Source organism: Homarus americanus, unplaced genomic scaffold, assembly GCF_018991925.1.
Source record: "Homarus americanus isolate GMGI-L3 unplaced genomic scaffold, GMGI_Hamer_2.0 scaffold25827, whole genome shotgun sequence".
In the NCBI taxonomy this organism is placed as follows: Eukaryota; Metazoa; Arthropoda; class Malacostraca; order Decapoda; family Nephropidae; genus Homarus; species Homarus americanus.
Window position 1 is genome coordinate 2538363 of NW_024738300.1, and position 26722 is coordinate 2565084.

At 44.8% G+C, this 26722-nt stretch overlaps 1 protein-coding gene across 1 annotated transcript in view; it reads left to right on the forward strand.

The window, feature by feature from the left end:
• The window catches only part of LOC121873788 (probable glutamate receptor), a 45943-nt gene that overhangs the window by 13921 nt on the left and 5300 nt on the right, over positions 1-26722 (forward strand). The window contains exons 4-11 of the mRNA XM_042377491.1: positions 10608-10727; positions 11819-12042; positions 19416-19544; positions 23691-23849; positions 24038-24128; positions 24606-24906; positions 25374-25594; positions 25945-26125. Coding sequence (XP_042233425.1) covers positions 10608-10727; positions 11819-12042; positions 19416-19544; positions 23691-23849; positions 24038-24128; positions 24606-24906; positions 25374-25594; positions 25945-26125 — 1426 coding nt within the window. The remainder of the gene's footprint in view (positions 1-10607; positions 10728-11818; positions 12043-19415; positions 19545-23690; positions 23850-24037; positions 24129-24605; positions 24907-25373; positions 25595-25944; positions 26126-26722) is intronic.

Below are 26722 nucleotides of genomic sequence, written 5' to 3' on the forward strand. Positions count from 1 at the left end.
AACCGGCCTCGGTGCTGAGCATCTCGTCTTCAGGTGTAGGGCGGCTAACTGGGGAGCGGGAGAGGGCATCCGGGATGCACAACTCCTTACCTGCGCGCCAAGCCGCGGTGAAGACGAAGGCCAAAATCTTCTCCTTCAGGCGCTGGAGGCGGGGATTCTCGATGGCGTCCAGCGAATAGTGGTTAAGAATGGGGACCAAGGGCCTGTGGTCAGTGATGAGGTCGAAGTGCTGTAGGCCAATCAAGTAGAACTTGCACTTCGATAAGGCCCATACCACTGCCAGCAGCTCCAGCTCGATGGTAGCGTAGCGAGACTCAGCATAGGTGAGGAAGCGAGAGCCACACTGTACGAGCCGGTACTATCCTCCACCGTGATCCTGGAGAAGGGCGTAACCAACCCCGTACAGGCGCGAGGCGTCTGTCTGGAGGACGGTGGGGAGCGCTGGGTCGAAAGTAGCGAGGATAGGTGGACTTGACAGGGCCTCCTTCACCTTATGAAAGGCGAGGTCGTGGTCAGGGGTCCACGTGAACGTCCTCTTGGGGCTCATCAGGGGGCGGAGAGGCCCGGCAGCGGCGGAGACGTCAGGGGAAAATTCTGCCAGCTGGTTCACCAGGCCCATGAAAGACCTGAGATCCGTAAGGTTGGCAGGTTTCGCAAAGTCCGCTATGGCGCGAACTTTCTCCGGGTCCGCAGCAATGCCATCCCTTGAGAGTCGGTAGCCGCAGAAAGACACTGCAGGTGCGGCCAAGACGAACTTCTCGGCATTCAGAGTGATGCCGTGCGTCCTACACCTGGTCAGTACCTCGTCGATGCGGCGAAGATGCGTCAGGTAGTCCTCATCGTAGAGGAGGACGTCGTCCACTACCTTCACGCAGTTGGTCACGCCTTGAAGTGCCATGTCACCACGGAGACAGAAGGCGTCCCCCGTAGCAGCGAATCCCATAGGGCCACGGCAGTAGCGGAAGCGTCCGTAAGGCGTGATGAAAGTGGTCAGTGGCTGATCCTCCTTCTTCAGTGGGATCTGCCAGTAACCACAGAGGGCGTCCATCGTCGAGAAGTGCCGTACCTTCGGATCCACACTCCGTATAGCTGCAAAAGGTGTGGGTGAAGGGTGGGCGGGACGGGACACCTGGCTGTTAAGCTTAGACAAGTCGGTAGTAATCCGCACTCCACCGTTAGTCTTAGCCACAGCGACTAGAGGGTGGCACCAAGGGGATGGGTCGTCACCAACGGGTACGATGACACCCTGGGCCACCATGGAATCCAGTTCCTTCTTGACTGAATCTCTGAAGGCGAGAGGAATCAACCGGGGAGTGTGTATGGCAAACGACTGTGCATCTTCCCGCAGGTGTATCCTCATAGGCGGACCCGCCATAGCCTTCAGTGGCGCGGTCCGTAGGGCCTCCTTCGTCACCAGCACATCCGAGTACTCCTTCAGGAAGTAGGCCCTTGCAGCTGAAGGAGACGTCTCGCTGTGAAGAGGAAGCAGCCGTGACTTGGGTAGAGGCGGGGAGGGAGTGGACGCGGGTTCTGGGCAGCTCTGTGTGGCAGCGCCAGGCGCGTCGCTCGTCGACTCACGCACCCTGCTGGCGGTGTAACGAGCAGCTGGGATCTGCTTGGGAAAGTCTCTGGGCACCACGCCTAACTCCTTGCAGTGCTCCCACGAGTAGGCTGCACGTCGATCCATCCGTGACACGACCTGTCGCCGTAGGTGATCTCTGCTTGAAAGGAGCCCACAGCGTCCGGCATCTGGGAACCGTCCGCATTGTAGTACTGCAGCTGCGGTGGTGGTCCCAGGCCGCGTTTGGTGAGGCCCAGTTTCTGGAGGTGCTTCAACCCAATCACCGTAGTATCGGCGCCGGTGTCCGGTATCACCTCGATGTGACCCGACACATCACCGTGTGTGACAGCGACGCGGATAGTAGGGGAAGGGGTAGCCCTGGGGCGTGTGGTCGATTCCACCCTCCTGATGTGACTCCGCTGCTGCTTGGGGCTGCGTGGGCCATCTGGAGGGGGCTGCGTGCGAATCACCCCGAGGGAAGTGCGCTGCTGTCCTCCTCGTCTCGGGCTTTTGGGCTTGGGTTGGCGGCAGCACTTGTCGTAGTGTCCATAGCGACCACAGGCCTGACACTTGCGGCCTCGTGCAGGGCACCTGTCTGTGTTAGACCAGTGGCCCTTACGGTCACATCCACGACACAGTGCGTCGGCGGCCGGGCAAGTCTTGGGGCTGTGCTGCTTTCCACAGCTGCCACAGGAAGCACTAGGCGGAGGCGTGGAAGAACGTGTGGCAGCCTTCGCGTTGTTGGCCGCCTTCTTATCCTTCTTGTATTGTGAGATAGCTCTCACAGCAGGTGGGGCCCGTAAGGCAGAGGTGGCGGACTTGGTGGCCTCGTATGGCCGACATTCAGTCACTACCACCTGGAGTGTGGAGGAAGCGTCCAGGGGGATGAGTCGCTGCATCAACTCTTCGTGCCTGACACCTGTCAAGATCCCGTGCTTGATCCAGGCTTCCTCACATTCCCGGCTGTGCGCCTTGCAGACGTCGATCTCCTCCGACAAACTCTTCAAGCGTACAAAAAAGTCGTCAAAGGATTCGTTCTCCGCCTGCTTGCAGCTGGTAAAGGCACGGCGACGCAAAGCCTCGTTGTTCCAACCCTTAACGTGCTCCTGTAAAAGGTCGAGCACATCCGTCACTGAAGATGTAGAATCAGGAGGCACTTGCAACGTGTGCTCCAAAACTCTCTGGGTCTCCAGCGACAAACACATCCGCAGTTGGATGAGCTGTTTGTTTGGAGGCATGCTGTCAAGGTCCACCATTGTGGAGTAATCTGTCCAACGCCGCCTCCACTCACGAAAAAGCTGAAACGTGACGTCTGGTGAGAGGGCGGGTGGGGGTTGAACAGATGCCTTGGGAGCTGTTGGGGTAGCAAGAGTACCTGGAGGACGCTGGTGTGGTGGAGGAGGGAGTGTACTGGCGCCTTGGAGCGCGCTACCTGCGAGTGAGGGAGGGTGGGTTAGCGCCAGGGTCGCCAATAGTGCCTCAAAACGCAACTTTTCCTCCTCTCTTCGTGTCTCCTCCCTCTGAAGTTCCATCTCTCTGCGTCTCTCGTCCCGGTCGTCCATCCACCTCAGAATTGTGGCAATGTCCGTCACAGGAGGTGGAGGATGAGAGTCTGCGCCTGGTGGAGGGGAAGGTGGTGGGGAGTCGTGTCTCCCATCTTGACGTTGTCCCTTCTTACCTCCCATCTTTGTGTGTGCATAGACTGTACTGTTTAGTATATAAAGTGGCGCCTCAACAGCTCGAACCACATATATATGACATAAACAGCGCAGAAATCACGCATATGGTCCACTGTTCTGTCCGTGAGTGAGTGCGTGCGTGTGTGTGTGTGTGTGTGTGTGTCTGAGAGAGCGGAGCGTGGTCCGGCAAGACCGTCAGTGTCCCCCGGATGTCGCACGAGAAGGGTGTATGCCTGCGTGCTCCGTGGGTACCACAAAAAACAGGCCAATGCTCAACTCTCAGCTCTAGACACACACTAATACACTGACACTAACACTGCCACCGTCACTAAAACGCACTGTGACGGCCCAACACTGCACATCGCGGCGAAACACAGCGCAACACAACACAACACACTATGAGTCGACGCGCATCACTGGCAGACGTAACTGTCGGCATTGTTCACACACTTTGTAAGTCCACAGATCCTAGACACTGCGCCATGAATAGTTACTAGTGTCCCCCAAAGAATGCAGTGATGGGTAGGGAAACACTGTGTAACACTGAAGTCCGTTTATTATGGATGAGAGAAATACTCGCGTGTGCCATGCACGGCTCACACAGTCAGACTAAGGCTGCCTTGCCATATGGCAGCCTCTGGGCAATGTTGCCACATAACGTGCAGTGTTGCCACGTGATGATATATATAAATGCTACTCGGCACAGTAGCATATATACAGGGTTGCTACTCGGCACAGTAGCTTATATACAGGGTTGCGTCTCGGCACAGTAGCTTATATACATAACCTACAATCATTGCACCTCCCGCCAAGACCAAAGCTTTCATGCTTAGAGAACTGATGACACATATAGACAGTAACATCATGTGCAGTATCTAATATAGTCCCTGAGGCGATAATGCATCCTCACATTTTACAAACAATAACCTTAGAGATGTATATTTTTCTACTGACTTAGTTTGATCTGACAAAGCTTACTATACCTCCCGCCAAGATTAAGGCTTCTATGCCAGGAGAAAAAAATAAAACACATACACAGCAAGTGAACATAGAGTGAGCTAAAGATCCTTCATATCTACCATAGTATCCGAGGCAAACTTGCAAATCACATTCTACAAACAATAACAGGCGTTACATTGCCTTACCAGGCCGTGTCAAAATAATAATTCGTCCCACTCAGAAATATGGCTACAACATTGCATTAGGTAGTACAAAACATTGATCAACTGAACTCACAGGAAAAAGTGACTAATCTTTCTTAAATAAAAAAAAACATTCTTTGTAATAAATGGTAACATAAATCAGAGACTGAAATACTTCACAATACACAAAAAATGCGCCTACTTCACATGTTAGGGTGTTATATTTTTTCAGTATACATCAACAACAACCATACAGTACACCACCGAAGGGTCAAGACGTACCTGGCGCTCCTCTCGGAGCAGCCAGGTCAACTGTTATGTTGGCCCATACCAACTCCCTCCCCTGAACCCTCCTCCCCACCGGAATATCAACAAGTTCTCGCCAGAATTTACTATTTCATTTAGGAAAGGAATGGAACCAGTGTTAAACAGAGGTGAACAGTGGTGAACAGTGCTTAAGTCAGTGAGAACAACTCAACAGTAACAGTAGTACCCAAGTTAACCTTCACACAGTGAGGTCCCAGGTACCCAGTGATAACGGCCCGTGAGACCCAACAACCAGCGATGTGTTAATCCGTCTACGATAGGAAGGCCTGGAACCACACCTCACTCATATAACACCATCTGTGAGGGAATTACTACACCACGTGAGGCCCCTCATAACACCATATGTGAAGGAGTTACTACACCACGTGAGGCCCCTCATAACACCATCTGTGAGGGAATTACTACACCACGTGAGGCCCCTCATAACACCATCTGTGAGGGAATTACTACACCACGTGAGGCCCCTCATAACACCATCTGTGAGGGAATTACTACACCACGTGAGGCCCCTCATAACACCATCTGTGAGGGAATTACACCACGTGAGGGCCCTCATAACACCATCTGTGAGGGAATTACTACACCACGTGACCCCTCATAACACCATCTGTGAGGGAATTACTACACCACGTGAGGCCCCTCATAACACCATCTGTGACATAACACCATCTGTGAGGGAATTACTACACCACGTGAGGCCCCTCATAACACCATCTGTGAGGGAACTACTACACCACGTGAGTTCCTCCTAACACCATCTGGGAGGGAGTTACTACACTACGTTTTTGCTGTTCAACACCTACATTAATCTGTATGTTCACTGTATGTTCCTTTACCTTTCTTTAATGAAAGCTTTTGTTAAACCACCAATGTATGTAATAAGTCATTTATGTCCAATGCATATTTTCAGCCTTCGGGCTGCAGAACTTTTTCAATAAACCGTCAATTATTATTATTATTATTATTATTATTATTATTATTATACAGTAGTGTGGCCCAGCATGGCTCACGTCCTCCATCCAGCTGGTATCGGGTATCCAGCAGCACAGCAGCGGTAGTGGGTTGGTCCTTCCGATGATCCACCTTTTCATCGTCCACACTCTTCTGATGTCAGCACAGCATGTTTCATGTGTTCTCTCTTCACGTAACACGTTTTTCTTTCTTCAATACCTCACCTTGTAGGTCGTGTCTCCACACCTTCTGACTTCTTCTCACTTCCTCCTGGTTTCTATCATATGACAGATGAATTTTTCTACTCCATCTGCGTTTCCTCTTCGTGTAGAGCATCATTTTCCAACATATTCCAGACGAGTTTTTCTAGCCCCATCTGCATTTCTTTATACAGCTTCATTTTCCGGCATATTCCAGATGGGTTTTTCTAGTTCCATCTGCCTTTCTTCTTTGCAACATAACTTTTTGCCACTCCGGCCGGGGATAGCAGGTCACACTGGGGGGGGGGGGTGATACCATCACTCAAGACGATGTGTGGGGCAGGCTATGTGGCCCTGGTTTCGCCCTCTGTACACGAATATCGGCTGGATCCTTGATCGTCCTGTCACACGCCCCCACCGCAGAAATCACCCCCCTGGTTCGGCTTGTCAGGGTTTGATGTGTGGTGCTGCATTCTACACTCCTTAACTTCCTAAAGTAGAAAAATATAAAATCTTCTTAATCCTAGACAAGGGAGGACTTGAAAGAAGTGAAGTGGTGTGTGGTGGGTGTGGTGCTGCATTCATCACGCTGCTTCTCCTGTGCTCGTATGTGCTGTGGTTGGATTCCGGCTAGTCATGGGGCGGTACTGTGTGTGACATTTGACAAAAGCAATCCGAAAGGAATGATGGATTAGTTGGAAGTGTATCCTAAAGAAAAAAATATTTGCTTTATACATTACGTCAATGTTTGGCAACTATGGTTTCCGTCATGACAATATTCTCATTAGGCTGGGTCGGGGAGTGAAGCTCTGCTCACTACACTGAATATTATGTATCACTACGCGCCAAAGAGTACATTGCAAATCATACTAGCATAAAAACACACTGAGTGAAGCTCTGCAATTATCGCAATATTAAATGACACTAACCATCAATGACACTAACCATCAGCATAACTCAAGGGACAAAACATACGGGGGATTGGTGGTCACAAGGGGCGAGGAGGGGCGGGCGGTGAGAAAAGTACGCTGGCAAGATGGGCGGCTGGTGGGGTGGGGTGGGGTGTGTCGTAGCGTGGCGTAACCGGGACGGGGCGGGGCGGAGCCGGGCGGGGCGGGGCGGAGCCGGGCGGGGCGGGGACGGACGGGTATGGAGGGTGAGGTGAGGATTAGGACAGGGAGGAGAATAAAGGTTGTAAGACATGTTAGGTTTTAACAGTTAGTATAGACACAGCTTCTATCACTAAAACACAATGGGTACATTTAACACTGACCGACAATCAAAATGCACTTGGGTTACTGAGAACTTTACAGATCGCGGGGGACACTGAGAAATTATATTAAGCACTGAGCATATTCTGGGAGTGTTTTGCTAGTAACAATTCGCGCATACCACGACGAGAGACATTGACTTGAGCTGTAAAGATGACACACTAGGACACTTTTCACGCTACGACACAGGAATTCCTTATTACATACACACTTTTAAACAATACTCAAACTGAATTAAATGAAGGATGAGACGAGCCAGGTGTTTTATATATATATATATATATATATATATATATATATATATATATATATATATATATATATATATATATATATATATATATATATATATATATATATATATATATATATGCAAGTAAATCACTGTAGTTGCGCGTGATCTAGGTATATGCTGATAACTCACCCCTGAAGATGTGAATTACACGAAAGCGCTTGGGAACTTCATGTTTTCTTCTTTCCTTGTGATTATCAGCATATATATATATATATATATATATATATATATATATATATATATATATATATATATATATATATATATATATATATATATATATATATATATATATATATATATATACAGTGTATATTACGGTGTGACCGTTGTCCTCCAAAAATAAAAAATGGTCCTACAAATTTGTTCAAAGTCTTATTGTTGTGTATTTATCTCTGAAACACCCCTGTAAATGTTCTTGGAGATCGGTGCATGTCTGACCTAGCACCGTCGGCTTTACAAAATAACAAGGAATATTATTATCTACTGAACAAATTTAGTGGAATTTCTTTTATTAGACTTATAAGATATACTAACACCAAGCAAATGATCGATCTTAATACCCCTAAAACAATATAGATTAGTACGAAATACAATAATCCCAATAATTGCATTTCTAGGTTCAAGACCCATTTCTCTCAACTGGCGTACAATGAAAAAAAAAAATACTACTACCCCGCAATGCCTGGAGTGTTTGAGGAGCGTCAACAGGAGATGGCTGACTTCTTCCGTGAATCTCTAGCCCAACCGTTTACACGTGGCGACTACAAGGAGCTGGTAGAGCTTTGTCTGCTGCTTGTAACTAAAGGATCCGAGCCAGTGAACTTCACGATGGTCTACCCCGGCCCACTTCACAAAACAAGTGGATGGATAAACTGCTCTATACCCTCAAGATTGTTCTTTTGTCAGGCCAGATCAAAGAGCAGTTTCCCAAAGCCGAGGTTGTGACTAAAAGTCAAATCAGCTAGTTAGAACGGTTTGCTGTGTTCACAGTCGCTGTTTATGTCCCATGGTGGATTGTTTGCCCCGTTCCAGCAAGTGCGCCACTGAATGACTTGAATTTGGTCGAAACCTTGGCTGAATTTGTCCCATATGACGCCACAATAGTTAACAAAGCACGTGTGGCATTCGGTAGAAACACTTGGTACCTAACTGAGGAGTTGGCCCCACTGGCTTTGTTCTCGTCCCAAGTACAATAAAGGACAAAAGAGGAGACGAGGAAGGCCCTTCTTTGCCATGAAGGCACTGAAGTTACTAAGAGAGTGGGGCTCAATCATGGGGGCTATGGAAAGCCATATCTTCCCCCTGTCCCAGAAAGTGGCACTGCCCTGGTGGACCTAATTGGGCCTGACTCAAGTCGGTTCTTCACCATTTTAGGCATGCCCTATCAGTTTCTCCACAGTCCAGCCAGTGAATGGGCGGATCATGACGACTACCTGAACATGAAACGGGTTGTGGACAAGCTTCAGGTCGTCAATGAGGCTGCAGAGCGTGGTGTGAAACTTTGCCATGACTTTCTTAATGTTGCCAGAGATGAGGAGCGTTTTCAAGAAGTCCTTCAAGTAGTTGAAAATGACAGACTCCGCGTTCCTAATCAGCGCAAACGATCATCTGTTTCCGAACAAAAATCATGGTTTCTTGCTCTAGAGAAATAATACCTCGTGAATATATGATAAAACCCCTTAATGTACCATGAGAGAATAAGAATGATTAACTTTTTTGTGTTAGTGATAACGGCTTTTAATTAAGACAGGCAAATGATTTGTGTTAATATCCCTTATGATGGTTGTGTAATCTCATATGTAGGTACGTATGCAGTATAAGCAAAATCGCTATTTTTCAAATTGCTGGTGCTCACTCAAATATGAATGAATCTCCAAAAAATTGCACTTGGATATTTTGTATGTCAATATGCAACACCAAAATTTTGTACAGCATTGTAGGACAAAGTTGGGGCAACTGTCACACCCTAGCGTATGTAATATTCAGAAATTTCGGTGTGATATTTAGAGACGTTAGAACAAAAATAACCGATCTGCCGAAAAAGAAAAGATAATTAGGCCAGGCAGAAACACCCACGCCTCATGGCGGGTACAACTAGGCTCAAGCAACACTATCAAGCGGCAGTGGAAGCATTTTGAACTAGGCCTATATAAAACTAAAGGTACTTTATCGAATTAATGTAGACACGATTCATGAAGTTAAGGGACAATTAAAAATTTTTAAGTTATTGTGGATAGTTTCCCAGTCTAAATATGTTACGTGTGTCCTTAAGAAACTATTAGTAATACGCGAAAGATGACGTCATTGGGTGAAGGCTAGGCGGCCGCCTTGAGGCATGCCGACGCTCAACCAGTCTCAGTGAGCGCCCGGTCATTGACGAGACAGACTTCTAACTGCGCGTTCCACCAAGGAAAGTGACCACGTAGCCTCGTCCCTTCCCGCACACGTTTTATCAGTGTTGCAAGTAAGTTTAATTCGATCTCAGACAGTGTTTAGATAGGGCAGAGAAGAAGTTAACAGTAGCTAGCAGAGTATTTTGCAGGGTTCTGAGAACCCACTCGGTCGGCCGGTGATTGGTCGGTGTTTAGTTCGTTGTATAGCTGGCAACGCACAAGGTGAACGGGTGTCCCTGATGACTAACCAAGTGGGACCAGCATCTGCCCTTTAGTCGGTGGTTGATCTGGTTCATCAAATCTCCCCACCTTGGTTCATACAACACCACATCTCTTCAGTCAGTCAGTGAAAAATCTTACTAACGGGAAAATAGAACCCCTCCCTCAGCTGGGCAGGGTTCACCTACTGACGGTCACTCTCTTCCTGTTCATGAAGTACTGGGAGTAAACTGAGTGCAGACTGAGTGAATGAAAGGTTACACACTGAGACCAGGAGTCTAGTGGGTACATTGGACATTATTCTCCCCACTATTGGGTGTAGATAATCGAATTAAACAAGTCCAGGTGTAAGATCAACGTTTCCTGTTCTTTTTTGTTTACCTGCGGTTATCCTGTTTGTAAGGTATTTTTGCAAAATTACCATTATGCATGCCGGTAATTTTGCAAAAGAGCAGATTTCTCAAAAAAAAATCAGAAAAGCGTAACATATATTCCCGGATTGCAAAGCTTTATTGACCATGCCTGACATATTTCCATATATTGCGTGCTAATGCTCATGTCTTCAGGAAGACTTGCGTCAGCTGGTGGCTCCCTGGGGTATGGGGGTGTTCGAGGTGGCAGTGGACGGCCAGGACGCTAACGTGACGCAGGCGCAGCTCTCCAGGGTGGTCGACGAGGCTCGGCGGGTAGGTCACTCTCACATTACTACTGAGGCGCGGGTAGGTCACCCTCACATTACTACTGAGGCGGGTAGGTCACCCTCACATTACTACTGAGGCGGGTAGGTCACTCTCACATTACAACTGAGGCAGGTAACTCACTCTCACATTTCTACTGAGGCAGGTAGGTCACCCTCACATTACTACTGAGGTTGGTAGGTCACCCTCACATTACTACTGAGGTGGGTAGGTCACTCTCACATTACTACTGAGGCGGGTAGGTCACCCTCACATTACTACTGAGGCGGGTAGGTCACTCTCACATTACTACTGATTCACATTACTGCTGAGGCGGGTAGGTCACTCTCACATTACTACGGGTAGGTCACTCTCACATTACTACTGAGGCAGGTAACTCACTCTCACATTTCTACTGAGGCAGGTCACATTACTACTGAGGTGGGTAGGTCACTCTCACATTACTACTGAGGCGGGTAGGTAGGTCACCCTCACATTACTACTGAGGTGGGTAGGTCACTCTCACATTACTACTAGGCGGGTAGGTCACTCACATTACCAGGTCACTCTACTGAGGTGGGTAGGTCACATTACTACTCTGGGCGGGTAGGTCACTCTCACGGTGAGTAGTCACTCTCACATTACTACTGAGGCGGGTAGGTCACTCTCACATTACTACTGAGGCGGGTAGGTCACTCACATTACTACTGAGGCGGGTAGGTCACTCTCACATTACTAATGAGGCAGGTAGGTCACTCTCACATGACTACTGAAAAGGGTAGGTCACTTTTACTTAACTACTGAAGCGGGTAGGTCACTCTCACATTACTACTGAGGCGGGTAGCTCACTCTCACATTACTACTGAGGCGGGTAGGTCACTCTCACATTACCAATGAGGTGGGTAGGTCACTCTCACTTTACTACTGGAGCGGGTAGGTCACTCTCACATTATAACTGACGCAGGTAGATCACTCGCACATTACTATTGACGCAGGCAGATAACACTCACTTTACTACTGATGCGGGTAGGTCACTCTGACATTATCACTGGGGCGGGTAGTTCACTCTCAGATAACTTCTACCATGTTAACGTCAACAGCTGCGTCAGGTGTCTTGGTGCGTGACGGTGGTGGTGGTGAGCGACGACCCAGCCTTCCTCGCCGCCTTCGCCGAGTGGTCCCTCAAGGGCCGCCTGCTGGTGTGGTCGACGAGGCTCCTCGTCGTCACCCGCCTGCCCCTCCAAGAGCTCCAGCTCCTACACAAAGTGATGTCCGGAAGGAACACCATGTTGCTCATCGTGGGTGATACCTCAGTCTCCCTGAGGTAATCGTTAGTTGGCATATATTTTTCAGCTTAAGTGACACACTCAGGACTTGTCTATCACACAATCCTTTATATACTTTCATCATATTACAAAAGTCGCTCCCCACTTGATAAACAATATTTTTCAATCCTATCTATTTTTGTTTGCAGAACTGCATCGCTAGTGAATGAATAGTTACAGTAAAAGAAAGAGTGAACGCCGCCATTATTACCGACACTAACGGGTGAATAAAAACTTATTGTACAATCTCGAATGAAACATTATATTCAAATAGGGGGCGCTGGTGGTAGAGCGGTACAGCTCTTGACTCGCAAGCGAGATGTCACGAGTTCGATTCCCTGGCCGGTGGAAAGTTGTTTGGACACACTTCCTAGCCCTCCTTGGTCCCTGTTCACCTAGCAGTAAAGTAGGTACCTGTTGTAAATAGAAAGTTGCGAACTCGTATTCAGGGACAAGTTATTGGAATTTCCAATAACCTGATGACAAAAACCGTTGACTCTTGTGCACTTCACCTTACACAGGATGTAGGATGGTACCCAATAAAAAAAAAATAATAATTTTATTCAAATTCACAGATCACAGTATGAGCCTCATCTATAACTGTGTATTATAAAATGTAACTTACTTTACAAAAATGTGTGATCAAGATATACTTAGATATGAAGCTTAATCATATGAGACAATAATTTTCCCAACAAGGAAACGACGTTTTTTCTAAAATAGGAATAACATTTTGTTTTCATTGCTAAAACTTAATGAAAATAAGTTCATAAATAATACATTTAGGCAAGTTTACGTGAGATAATTTATGTCAATTAAATAAGGCTAGTAATATTGGAATTAATTTAAATTTGTAATGTGATTGGCAATACTGTATGATCGTCACCGTAATTCGATTTAAAAAACAAAAAATATATATCGCACTTATCTATGTACTTTATATACAGTTCCATGAAATGCTACTGCAACTACTACTTTGCTGTCACTCTTAATCGAGTATGACGATCATCCAGCTATAATACAATGATATGAGCTATTAAGGATGTCACCTTGGTTGGTGAGCTCTGAGGTGACTCGAGAGGCCGATATGTGTGGAGGGCTACATCCAGTGCGGAAGGTGCGGTGGCAGCGTCTTTCCGACGTTGGCACTTGTCTGCCTCGGTATGCAGTCTGGGTAACTCGAAAGTATTGACACCTTCTCGTGTGGTGCTCCACCAAGCGATAAAGTGAGGAGTGATCGTCTCCCAGGTGAGGGGGTTGATTTGGCACTTTTTCAGGTTTGTCTTAAGACTAATCTTATACCTTTTCAGTTTCCTGTCAGTGATATGTTTACCATTCATTAGGTGGCTGTAAAGTAGCTGCTTCGGCAGTCTACTGTCGTCCATGTGTGTAACATGGCCAGTCAACGTAGTTGTTCATGGATAAAGGTAGCCTCGATGCTCCTACAGTTGGTGTCATGGAGAATACTGGCATTTGTTCTTTTGTTTTCCCAGCGAAATCAAAGGATGAAATATAGACTACAATGGTGAAAGTTTTCAAGTGCCGTGAGGTGCCTCCTGTATGTGACTCATGTCTCGCTTCCATATAGCAGGGTGGGGAGGACCACTGCTCAATATATGTGCAACTTTGGAGTTAAACTCAGCTCCCTATAGATGAAGACACTGGTACAGAGTCTGCCTAAGGCTTGAGAAGCACATCTGATCCGATGTTAAATCTCTTCATCGACGTCCGTTGTGGTGGACAGGTGGGAGCCGAGATACTGAAAGTAAATAACATTAGAACGGGTATTACCGTTAAGCTGGGTGAATGGTGGAGCAGAGGGAGCTAAGCTATGAATGATTGACCCTTAAAATATTTCAGTGGAATTGAAAAATTAGCATATCTTGTGTTGATCTGCAAGCTTTCCATTTCACATGCTTATTTTTCAACCATTCGTTTTTAGATTGCGAAGTTCGTGCAAGGTCACCACTTTCTTCTTGTGGAAGGCATCTGATTTGGTCCGAGACTGAGGGTTGTTCTGCCAGTCAGTTAAGGAAGCACGTTTATCATCAATGAGTATGTTCATTTCCGGGTTATTTTTATCAAACCAGTCCTGATGTATTCTCTCGATCTGGCCTTGGGTCTCATTGTAGGTTTATGTCATGATAGTGTCGAGAATACCCCATTAGGCACTGGAATTTAGGTTGTTTGTTGTCGGGTTGTGTATCAGCCCTTGTTTGAGCTTCCTCTGAAAGTACGTGCTACAGCTGGATCCTCCAGACGATTAGTGTCAAAACCTCTTCTGGAGGCTTGTTGCCTTCGCCGTTTTGGGGCAACGTAGAGTGAGAGTTTGGCACTGACGAGCCTATGATCAGTGTCACAGTGGTCTGAGCCACGTATGACTTAGGTAATGAGAACATCTCGGTGATCTCTTTCTCTGACAAAGATGTAGGAGTCGGCCGTTGGGGTTACACTTGCCTAGTCCATTTCTTCCTATGGTTCCCTGCCAAATGTCAGCATCTCTGCCAACTCTGGCATTGAAGTCACCAAGGAGCACAGCTTTATCTTCTCTGCGGATAGAATTTAGTACTCTGTCAAGGTCAGCATAAAAGGGTTCCTTGATGTCATCTTCTCCATCCAGTGTTGGGGCGTCATGAGGTGCTCGTTAATCCCAACAGATATTTCAGTTAGCCTACACAGGATGCATTGGCGGATGGCAAAGGCAACTTCACAAATGTGGTTTATCTCCGCAGCAGGCTTAATCTTCCAGAAGGTATAGCCAAACCCCAGTTCTGTGAGTCATCCCTCGTTTGGGAGCCAGGAGTCACTAATGGCTGCTATGTCGATATCAATCCTAGCCAGCTCTTTTGCCACAAGAGCGGTTCTTCTTTTAGGATGCTCATTTGTGCGGTTGCCCAGTCAGCTTGGTTCTTTAGGCTGGCTATGTTCAAGGAACCTTTTCTAGCCCCCTCCCCATGTTGGGTGAGGAAATTGGCTCCAGGAAAGGGCTGCTCAGTCGCACAGGCAGGACAGGATTGGACTGTTGCCTAGATCCCAGTGCATAAACGACCCTTTTATATATGCTGCCCATATGTAAAGTTGTGACAAGAGACTCCCGGCAGTCATCTGTACCTGTCCCCTTTGCCACTCGTCCGACGCCAGAAGACTTTTGGGGTGTAGGGGTTTTAATGATGATTAGAAATATGATGAGCTGGATGATTACTGCACGTAAGTTTATTTATGTGGTGAGGCAGGAGCGCAGGCTGCAACCACACATTTTGGCTCTCCCTTTTCCTCATCCAGTTGTGCAAGTGTTGCAATGACTCAGGAGAAGGCGAGTTGCATTGACATACATATTCAAATGGTTATCTGTATATGAAGCACATGGTCATTCTTATTTCTTGTGTGTGTGTGTGTATGTGTGTCTGTGTGTGTGTAATAACAATAATAATAATAATAATATTAATAATAAAAATAATAATTACCTGTTTATTGAAAAAGTTTTGCAGCCCGAAGGCTGAAAGTATACATTAGACAAAAATGACTTTTTACATACAAAGACATGGGGTGGGTGGGTCGTTTAACAAAAGCTTTCATTACTGAAAGGAGAAGGAACTTGAGGTGAATATACAAATTATTATAGTTTGCAGCTGATGGCCCGGGCTGGTCTCTTGCCATACTATGTGAGGTTACATAGGCCTCGTGGTGCCGTAACTCGTCCGTAGGTGTTAATATGAAGGACCTCATGTGGTCAAGGAGACACTGGGTGGTGTGGTGTTCACGTGGTGCAGTAACTCGTCAGTAGGTGTTGATATGAAGGACCTCACGTGGTCATGGGGACACCGTGTGGTGTGGATTGGTGTCACAGTACCTCACTCTCTCTGCAAGGTGGTGTTGTGTTATCTCTTAGTCATGTGTGAAGCCGAACCACTGTTGTTCCCATGGTGAACTGATTAGCGCTTCCTGGTCAGAAGATGGTAGTCAGTTCCCAGGGGTCATGCCTCTCACTGGTACTGTCTAGTGCTGAATTCACTGGCTTAAGCACTGTTCATAACTGTTCAACACTGGTCCTAGTTCTTTCCAAAACGAAACTGTCACTTTTGATTATGTTGATATCCCGGTGGTGAGGATGGGTTGGGGAGAGGGACTTAAGGAATGGCGCAGCAGCACCTGGTCGGTATTGACTCTAATGTGGTCAAAGATGTAGTGTATGTGTGTAATAATAATAATAATAATAATAATAAACGGTTTATTAATAGAGTTGCAGCCGATGGCTGAAAATATACAGACTTACATTTGATTTAGACATAATGATATAATATGCATTGAATACATTTACAGGGCTGCACAGTACATAAATCAGGAGTTGTTTATTATTTTAACAATAGATGGGATGGTGCTGTTCTTATATCTATCAGTGGGGGCTCTTATGTTGTAGTGGCGGACTGCGCGAGTTGGGTGGGGGGCTGCAGGTGGCAGGAGGTGGCGATGACGAGGGTGGTGCAGTAGTCCACTGCCAAACCTTTCCAGTGCTTGGTGGTGGAGGTCACTGAGGGATGGCATTTCCAGGGTGGAGAGAGCATTGCTGTAGCCGGAGTATTCTGCGCTGAGCATGATTCTGCAGGCCCTTTTCTGTACCTTCTCTAGCTGACGTTGTTGGGTGGAGTTGAGAGAAGATGACCAGGCTGGTGACGCATACGTTAGCTTGGGGAGAATAAAGGCGTTGTAGATGGTCCTCAGCTCTGGCGTGGATGTCCCAAGTAACCTAAGTCGTCGTAGCATGTAGAGACGGTACGAGGCTGCCTTATTTACATGTGCCTTCCAGTCAAGTTTGTTGTCTATAGTTATACCCAGGAGTTTGGCAGACTGCACCAGCTGGAGAGGATGGGCACCCACTGTGACTGCTGGGGCTTGCACTGGAGTGGTGGCGGTATTGATGCGCATGACTACGGTTTTGGTGTGGTTGATGGTGACCTTGTTCTCCGTAGTCCATGCTAGTAGCCTGTCCAGGGTGCCTTGTAGCGATGAATAGTCTGGTGCGGTGTTTTCCACTGAAACCTCCACAGTGCAGTCATTCACGTACTTCTACCTGTGAGGAGTGTCCGATAGAGCGTCGTTGATCAGGATGAGGAAGCACAGTGGTCCCATCTTGGTCCCCTGGGGAACACCGCAGGTGAGGTGTTGGAATGTGGAGACCAAGCCCTGATACCTCACTGCCTGGCGATGTCCACTCAAGAAATCAGTGAGCCATGAGACCAGGTTGGTGGGCAGCCCTAGTGCAATAGCCTTGTTGATAACAGTGCTGTGATCAATAAGGTCAAAGGCCTTCCCGAAGTCCACAAGGGCAACGGCCAGTGATGTCTTATGTTTCTGCAAGTTTTTGTGCAGAAAATCCAGAAAGCTCACCAAGCAGTGTGATGGAGAGGAGGTCCTCATATTGCCAAATTGCTGTGGATCAATTGACTGATAGATACTGGCAAATGCCCACTCAAAAACAAAGTCCTCACAAAGTAGACTGGGTATGGGGGTAATGGCAACCGGCCTGAGGTCGTTAGGGGACTGTGGGTTGGCGACCTTGGGGATGGGGGTGCAAATGCGGTTTTCCATTCATTAGGGCATTTGCTTTGTCTGAGGGATGCATCAATAATATAACAGAGGGGGGTGGCAAGTTCGACTGCAAACTCCTTGTATATTTTGATTGGGAGGTCAATTGGGGGTCGTGGAGCGTTTGGATTTAAATTTCAGGAGTTTGTTGGCGATTTCATATGGTTGAACACTGGGAAGGGGGGAGGGGGAAGGTATGACATATGGTATCAGCAAAATGGTTATTTATTATCTCAGCTGCCTCCTCACTAGGTAAATGTGAGATGAAAGGCAGTGTGGGAGACTGACGGTTGAGACTACAGAGATCTTTAACCTTGGAGTACCACTGACCGATGCCGACTTCCTTGAGGCCGTGCACTTTCCTGGGATAATAAGTCTTCTTGGCAGACTTGATTTCCCTGATGACCTGGTTATGTAGACTTTTATACAGGCGGTTGTTGGCGTAGTATGCCTTGTTGCACTGCTCGATAAGTCTTTTTATGCGGGGCGTAATCCACGGGACATCATCGGGGTGAATCCTCAGTGTTTTGGCTGGAAAGAAGTGGTGGTAGGCTTTAGTGATAGTGTCCAGGTAATTATCCCACTTGTTCTGCACATCGTCTACCGGGATCACTTCAGTCCAGGGATACCGGGTTATCCATTGTCCAAAACGCCGCATAGCAGAGTCGGGGGTGGGTTGGTAAGTCCTGGTGGCAACTGGCGGTGGTGAGAAGGTGGGGGTAGGTGACCACAGTAGGGACAGGTGGGGGCTGCGTCCCATGGGAGGCAGCGGCTGGGGGGGAAGGTAGTGGTTACCGAGATCAGTCATAATGAAGTCAAGGGTGGCATTGCCATGTGTGGGAAAGTCTACTATTTGTGTAAGGTGGAGGTGTTGGGTGATGTCACTGATGTTTAACTCATTGAAGTCACCGCATATCACAAGTTTAGCACATGGAAATCTGGATCTCAGGGAGTCAGCAGTGTCTATAATATGAGTAATCAGTACATTGGCGGTTGGTGCGCGGGGGGATGATAGCATACACAGACAATGAGGGAGGCAAGCTGGTGGGGGTGGGAGGTGGGAGTGACCTGAACCCACAAGGCTTCTACATCTTCAGGTACATTAACACCTAGGGGTGATGGTTTGAGGTCACTGCGACAGTACAGAACTACACCCCCACCTCTCCTGTCCTTTCTACGCCTCGGTAATCGCCACAATACCTGCACCAACTGACTTCACTGTGACACTGACCTCCACCTTGTTGCATAAAGATGTGACATTGGACAGCAGTAGGGATGGTAGGTTGTACCATAGTTGCGGCACTTCATAGCGAGTACACTGTCTTTCAAGTACTGGCTTGATTTTCCTATGCTTGCTCGGTGTGATGATAGGGATTCGTCTGGGAATGCGGTGACCCCGTCTGCAGCCGCGGTTGTGGAAGATACTCAGCGCCTTTAGTAGAGTGATGCTGTGGGGTGGAGGATAGCCAGCACCAGACTTCAGCCGAAACAGGTCGGTGCGACGATATCTAGCCACTGGAACACACATATTCACAAGTCTGGCACTTACAGTCACTGACACCTTGAAAATACGCACTGTCTACCCGTAAAAGTACTGAACTACCTTAAGTAACTACAGGTCTCCTTGATGACCTAAGCTGCTGCTGAGCGCCAGGAGACAAGTCCTCAATCAGTGAGGTCACTAAGGTGTTTGTGTGTGTGTGTGTGTGTGTTTGTTAATGAATAATGTGATGAGGCAGAATATACAGACTTACTTGATTCATCTGCATAACCCTTCATTTTGCTGCAGGGTCGAGGTGTACGTGCAACTGCCATACAGACAACTAGGAGGCCAGTTTTTGCGAATTGCGACGTGGACGCACAACCAAGGACTTGTTTCAAGAACACATTTGCCTCTCTTCCCTGACAAGTTTTCAAAGTAAGATTTTAAACAAGACTACTTAACCCATTAAGGAGAACGATTAAACATTTAGAAGACGATGATTTAACTTTATCAACACTAAGGGGAACGATGAATTAAACCCTTTATAAACACAAGCTAAACCCACCGGACTCACAGGGTATAACCATCGTCCTAAGAGGGTTAAACCACCATACAATTTTTTTTAACCATCATCATCAATGGATTAATTAATTGAGCCTAACGAATATTACTGTATGATTCATGAAACTTTGTGTTGTTCAATGTGTTTTCTTTCTTACAATACCAATAAACTGTAATTCGATTTTATTTTGCCTCCCATGACAAAATATAAAAGGAAGAATTGCATGAATAGTTAAAACATACACACACAGTAAATATATATATATATATATATATATATATATATATATATATATATATATATATATATATATATATATATATATATATATATATATATATATATATATATATATATATATATATATATATACATATATATATATATATATATATATATATATATATATATATATATATATATTTCATGTATATACGCACATATATATACGCACATATATATACACACATATATATACGCATATATATATATATATATATATATATATATATATATATATATATATATATATATATATATATATATTTATATATATATGCAAGTAAATCACTGTAGGTGCGCGTGATCTAGGTATATGCTGATAACCACAAGGAAAGAAGAAAACACTAAGTTCCCAAGCGCTTTCGTGTAATTCACATCTTCAAGGGTGAGTACAGTCTGTACTCACCCCTGAAGATGTGAATTAACATAAGAATGGAGGAAACTGCAGCGGGCCTATTGGCCCATACTGGGCAGTGGGCAGTCCCGTTTACACCCAACCCCTATTGCTCATATAAGCATCCAACCTATGTTTGAAGCTATTCAGCGTATTCGAGTTAATGATGATATTTGGTAACTTGTTCCATTCATCCACCACTCTGTTTCCAAACCAGTGTTTACCTATTTCCCGCCTAAATCTAAATTTGTCTAATTTAAAACCATTGTTACGAGTTCGCTCCTGGTTGGATAGTTTGAGTACCTTTGTAATGTCCCCTTTGTTTAGCCCTGCCTTCCACTTGTACACCTCTATCAGGTCGCCCCTCGCTCTACGTCTCTCGAGGGAGTGCAAATTAAGATGCTTTAACCTGTCTCAATACTCAAGGTTCCTAATGCCCGGGATTAGTCTTGTCATTCTCCTCTGAATTCTTTCCAAGGATTCTATATCCATTCTGTAATACGGTGACCAGAACTGAACTGCGTAATCCAGGTGTGGTCTCACAAGAGCAAGATACAGTTTTAGGATGACCTCGCTAGTCTTGTAACTAACACTCCTTTGTATGAACCCAAGTACTTTATTAGCCTTGTTACGAGCAAAAACACATTGTTTACTTGGCTTAAGGTTCCTACTTATCATTACTCCTAAATCTCTCTCGCAGTCGGATTTCTCTATGGCATCGTTGTTCATCTGGTATCTAGTTTCCCTGTTTCCATCTCCTATACTGAGTACTTTACATTTGTCCACGTTGAATTTCATCTGCCATTTTTCAGACCATTCGAAAAATTTGTTTAGATCTTCCTGTAGTTTTGCTGAGTCCTCATCAGATTTAATAACACGTCCTATTTTAGTGTCATCAGCAAATTTACTTATGTTGCTGTCTATGCCGATATCTATGTCGTTTATGTATATAATAAATAATGATGGTCCAAGTACTGAGCCTTGGGGAACTCCACTTGTGACGTTGCTCCAATGGGACTTAGTGCCGTTAATGCTCACTCGCTGTTTCCTGTCCTGTAACCACGCCCTAATCCATTTAAGGATGTTACCTTTGATGCCATGAGCTTCTACCTTTCTAATTAGTCTTTCGTGGGGGACTCTGTCGAAGGCTTTGCTAAAGTCGAGATATACCACATCATAATTGTGCCCCTCGTCCACCGATTCGAAAACTGATGAAAAGAATGTTAATAGATTAGTTAGACAAGAACGTCCGCTTGTGAAGCCATGCTGGGAATCATTGATCAATCGGTGCTTCTCCAGGTGATTTCGAATAGAGTTTGAAATGATTGCTTCCAGTAATTTGCCTACTATTGATGTTAGACTGATTGGGCGGTAGTTAGAGGATAGTGATCTATCCCCCTTCTTGAAAATCGGTATTACTTTCGCTATCCTCCAGGATTCTGGTACTACACCTGTTTTTAAGGACGTGTTAAACAACTTTGCTAAGGGCATACTAAGCTCTTCCTTACATTCCTTTAATACTCTGGCAAATATCTCATCGGGACCAGGTGACTTATTAGGCTTTAGTTTGTCTATTTGCTTACTAACATCGTCACTACTATCTCGCTTAATTTGTTTTCTTCACTATCTCTGAATAGAGTCGGTGCCTCGGGTATCATGTTTAAATTTTCGGTGGTGAAAACTGTTGAAAAATATTTATTCAAATTATTGCTCATTTCTCTGTCGTTATCAGTGAGCTAGCCGGCGTCTGACCGTATTGGTCCAATCTTTTCTCGTGTTTTAGTTTGATACATTTGGTAGAATCCTTTGGGGTTTGTCTTCGCCTCCCTTGCTATCCTTACCTCATTATTCCTCTTTGCTTTCCTTATCTCTGTTTTAACCCTACTCGCCAATACCCTATAATAGTCCCGGAGGTGAATTTCGCCACGATTTATCCTTCTACCTATAGCCTTCCTTTGGCCGATGATGTTCTTTAAATAATTATTTATCCATTTAGGGTCATTGTTGTCTGATCTGAGTTTTTTGTATGGTATATTCTGCCTTTGTGCATTAAGTAACTCACTATTTAAATTGATGTGGAACTCGGCAATCTCAGATCTCGTTATCAGGTCGGTGTCATCTGTCAGGTTCACGGCCAAGCGCGACACCCCCTCTGTCAGCTGCCTCTTTAAACTGTCAAAGTTCGCCCTTCTGAAATCTGGTACTTTAGTGGAATTTTCCTTACGTCTGCCCTGAAAATCTAACTGGAATCTAATTTCTTTGTGGTCGCTGTTTGCAAGTTCGTTCCCTACCTCGACACTGCTAATGAGATTTTCTCTGTTTGACAGAACTAAATCGAGTATATTATTACCCCGTGTGGGTTCGGTTATATGTTGACTTAGAAAACAGTCCTGGATCGTCTCGAGAAAATTCTCTGATTCTGAGTTACCTGTAAGGTCAGTCCAATCTATTTGGCCAAGGTTAAAGTCGCCTACTATACAGACTTTGTTGTGTATGGAAGCCCTGCGCATTTCATCCCAGATAAGTCGCTCATTGACTCTATCAAGATTGGGAGGTCTATATATTACTCCTGTGATACACGAAAGCGCTTGGGAACTTCGTGTTTTCTTCTTTCCTTGTGGTTATCAGCATATATATATATATATATATATATATATATATATATATATATATATATATATATATATATATATATATATCATGTAGATCCACAATGAAAACGTGGATAAGATAAATCTTGATAAAATCACACAGGGAAAAGGGGAACAATGAAGCACCTTAGCTTTCGTCTTTATTCAAGACATCTTCAAAGGCAACTGAATTACATGGACCGAGAGAGGCTTAAGCACACAGGGTGACCTTACTAAACATGAGATCAGGTCAAAATCATGACATCCACTAATCCGCACACCAGCACCACCACACACGCAGAGGAGCTTAAGAGAAAGGGCGACGTGACTAGTCAAGTTAAGTCAGGTCAAAAATAAGGGACCGACTAATCATCTATCCTACATCTAACTCCAAGGTTTTCAAAGCATTTTTAACCTTGGGCCACTGACAAATAAATTTGTGTAACATATTATGAGTCTTGTACTGAAAAGGTCTTGAATATAGACGAAAGTTACGGTAATCCATTGTTTCCTTTTTCCTTGTGTGATTTTATCAATATATATATATATATATATATATATATATATATATATATATATATATATATATATATATATATATATATATATATATATATATATATATATATAAAGATAATTTCACTGTAGTACAAATATCATAAATTATATTTCTCTCGAATCGGTTAATGTCATCTTGCTAATCTCCTACTCAGATTCCTTAACGCCCCAAAACTAAAGGTAGCGGCGATAGTAATGTCCCACTTCAAAATTGTGAAAATGAATGACGCTGAGTCAGCTGGGGATGAGAGGGTCGTCTACACAGGAGCCATCGCCAATGTGGTGGAGTATCTTTCCCGGGCCTTAAATTTTACGTAAGTTTAGTTGTAAAAAAATATTTTTAAAATAATTTTCGTATCACTGTCAAAATCCACAAAATAGTAATGACTTTTGGGAGAATTCATCGGTTTATTCTTTTCCCGTTTCTTTCACTAACTCTAGAAAAAAATCAGTAATTGTCGTTAATGATACCTTTATCCTTTCTACATTTATGATTCATCAGGTACAAATACGTAATGCCTCCTGATGGGAGTTTCGGTACAAAAGCAGAGGATGGCTCTTGGACCGGTATGGTGGGATTAGTGAGTAGAGAGGTGAGTTTAGTGAAGCACACAGCAGGAAGACTCCTTGGTCCTGATCAAGTATGGTAGGTACTGTACGGTGAACAGGAGGAGACGGGTGAACTAAGCCATCGTCCTAAATGGTGGTCCACCGATGTCAAGGAGGACGTGTAACACTGACCCGCATGATAGAGTGAAATGTTGTGCTTACAGTTTTTGAGAAAACATTATTATAATAATTTTAAGAAGGCTGATACTTCTAACAAAAATAAAGAGACTGTTTTCTGTTTTAATAAATGCTTTTACAAGGCTTCGTGTGAGGGATGTCTTAGCACGTCGCTATTCAAGATAGTGAATACTGTAACTATAGCTAAATAGATGAAAAAATCAGGCCCACCCAATTAACAAAGCCATGTGTCTCTCTTATAGTTTTATTCACTATGAAACTGTCTGAAATGGTAAACAATTTAATATATACTGTATTATCCGGAAATTCGTGTTTCCATGCAGGAGGCAGATATCGCCATAGGTCCCTTCGGTCTTACACCAATTCGGGCTGAAGCTGTGGATTTCACCTGGCCTCTGTCTTACGACAACACCAAGATTTTAGCTGGTCTTGGGGACCCAGAAGTGGACCCGTGGGGCTTCCTGCTGCCTCTAGCACCACTGGTATGGGCGGCCATTTTGACGGCGCTATTGATGCTGCTTACAGTGATTTTGATGTGTTCTTCATGTCTCTCACCCAAGACTTCCACCTTCTTCATCAGGCTGACAGACACTCACGGATTTATTCGCGTATTATTACAACAAAGTGAGTTATCGTTTGTAAGGATCTTATTAATATTAGTAAGATGAAAAATTACAAATGGAGGATATCTTCTCAAGGTAAAAAATACAAATGAATTTATAAATAAAGTTACACACGTGTCTCAATTAATCTAGATTTATTTATTTTATTCTGTTTACAGAAATATTCTAGTGTATAAATAAATATAATAACATTTGCATAGAATATATACTAAAAGAGTGTATGCAAAATAAGTTTCAGACAAATAATTAGCTAGTAGTGTGTTGAAGTGCGGGGTAATTTACACAAGGAAGTCAGTGAAGGTATGTTGTAAGAAAGAATGAACCAACCGCCACAACGACTACAGTAAGGTGATAAGTGGTCGAATGATGAACTGGAAAACAAAAAGTTAGATGAAATATAACGTTTCTAATAGAACACTGCTCACTTTCATATTCGTTTAATTGCTTAATATGGTATCATTCACCCAGCCGCGATAATTTCGATGGAATGGTGGTGGTGGCAGCGGGTGATGTTGGGAGTGTGGATGTTGATGACGTTGGTGTTAACACGGAGCTACGCCGGCAACCTCATGTCCCTCCTGGCCGTGAGACACATCCCTCAACCCTTCCAGTCTCTCCGGGAAGTTATTGATGATCCTTCAACAATTACCATCTGGCAGAGCAGATCGATCAACGCTGAATACCTCCGTGTAAGTCATTCTAAAGTTGTTGTTTTTTTCACAGTAACCCCGTCGAACTGTTCTCAAAGCGTCAGAGAAAAGAGGATGTGAATCCCACAGGATAAGAAAGTGCCCACCATATAAATTTATTTATGATATATTCGAGTAGATAAAGTTAAAGTTCATCATCCTTTATAGGAAAGTAAACAGTACTGATTAAAACGCAGCAAAGTTCGTCTCTCAAAGGGACTGTCAGTAAAAATATAATGAAATATGTTTCCAAAAATTTGACCTTGACTCATAATTTTGTCATTGTTCAATTGCATCAGCTGTATATAGCTATTATTTAACGGAAGGTACTGCAATTTTTGTTCTTCTAGACAGCGAAATCAGGCATTATTCAAGAGGTGGCAGACTTGGGGGCTGACGGACGAGTGATGTACACTACCCATGAGAAGTACAAGAGTGTGGTGGACACGCTCGTGCGGCGCGGCACACATGTCCTCGTAGACATTCACATAAATATCAGGAACTTGATGGCACAGGACTTTTCCCAGTCAGGTTATGTCATTTCTGTCTTGCCTTGTTTTTCCTTAGAAAATGGCTATACTATAATACAGCATATGGAAAATTGTACACTTTATCATAACAATCACAAATTTTCTGCTCTCATATTTACTTATTTTCTTATTGCAAGTACCTGAGTGATAGGCCGAGATATTATAAAAACATTCCACGAATCTTGAATTGTCGCAGTTAACACCTTCAATTTGTAAATATCACCTCCGGCCTCCAGTGTTACGGTACATTATCGTATTGTGTTCTGACCTTGCTAGAGGAAAGGTCACGGCCGACTTAGCTCCCGGTGATTAATTGTCCCCTAGTGACAGTTATGACCAGTGTAGTGCCCTTCTGAGGGCCGAGTTAGTGAAGGTCAAAGCTGAAAACTGTATCTGACGAAGACACAGGCGAATGGAAGGTTGTGAGGTGAGGAACGACCAAACTGGTGGTGAGAAAAGACACCGAAACGACAACAGCTAAGTACAAACAATCTTTTAGTCCTTTGATAGACGAAATGGACGTTAGCATAGTCATGGACAGGGCAGACAAGGAAGGTACAAAAATCTTAATTGTTGGTGATACCCAAGTACGGTACCT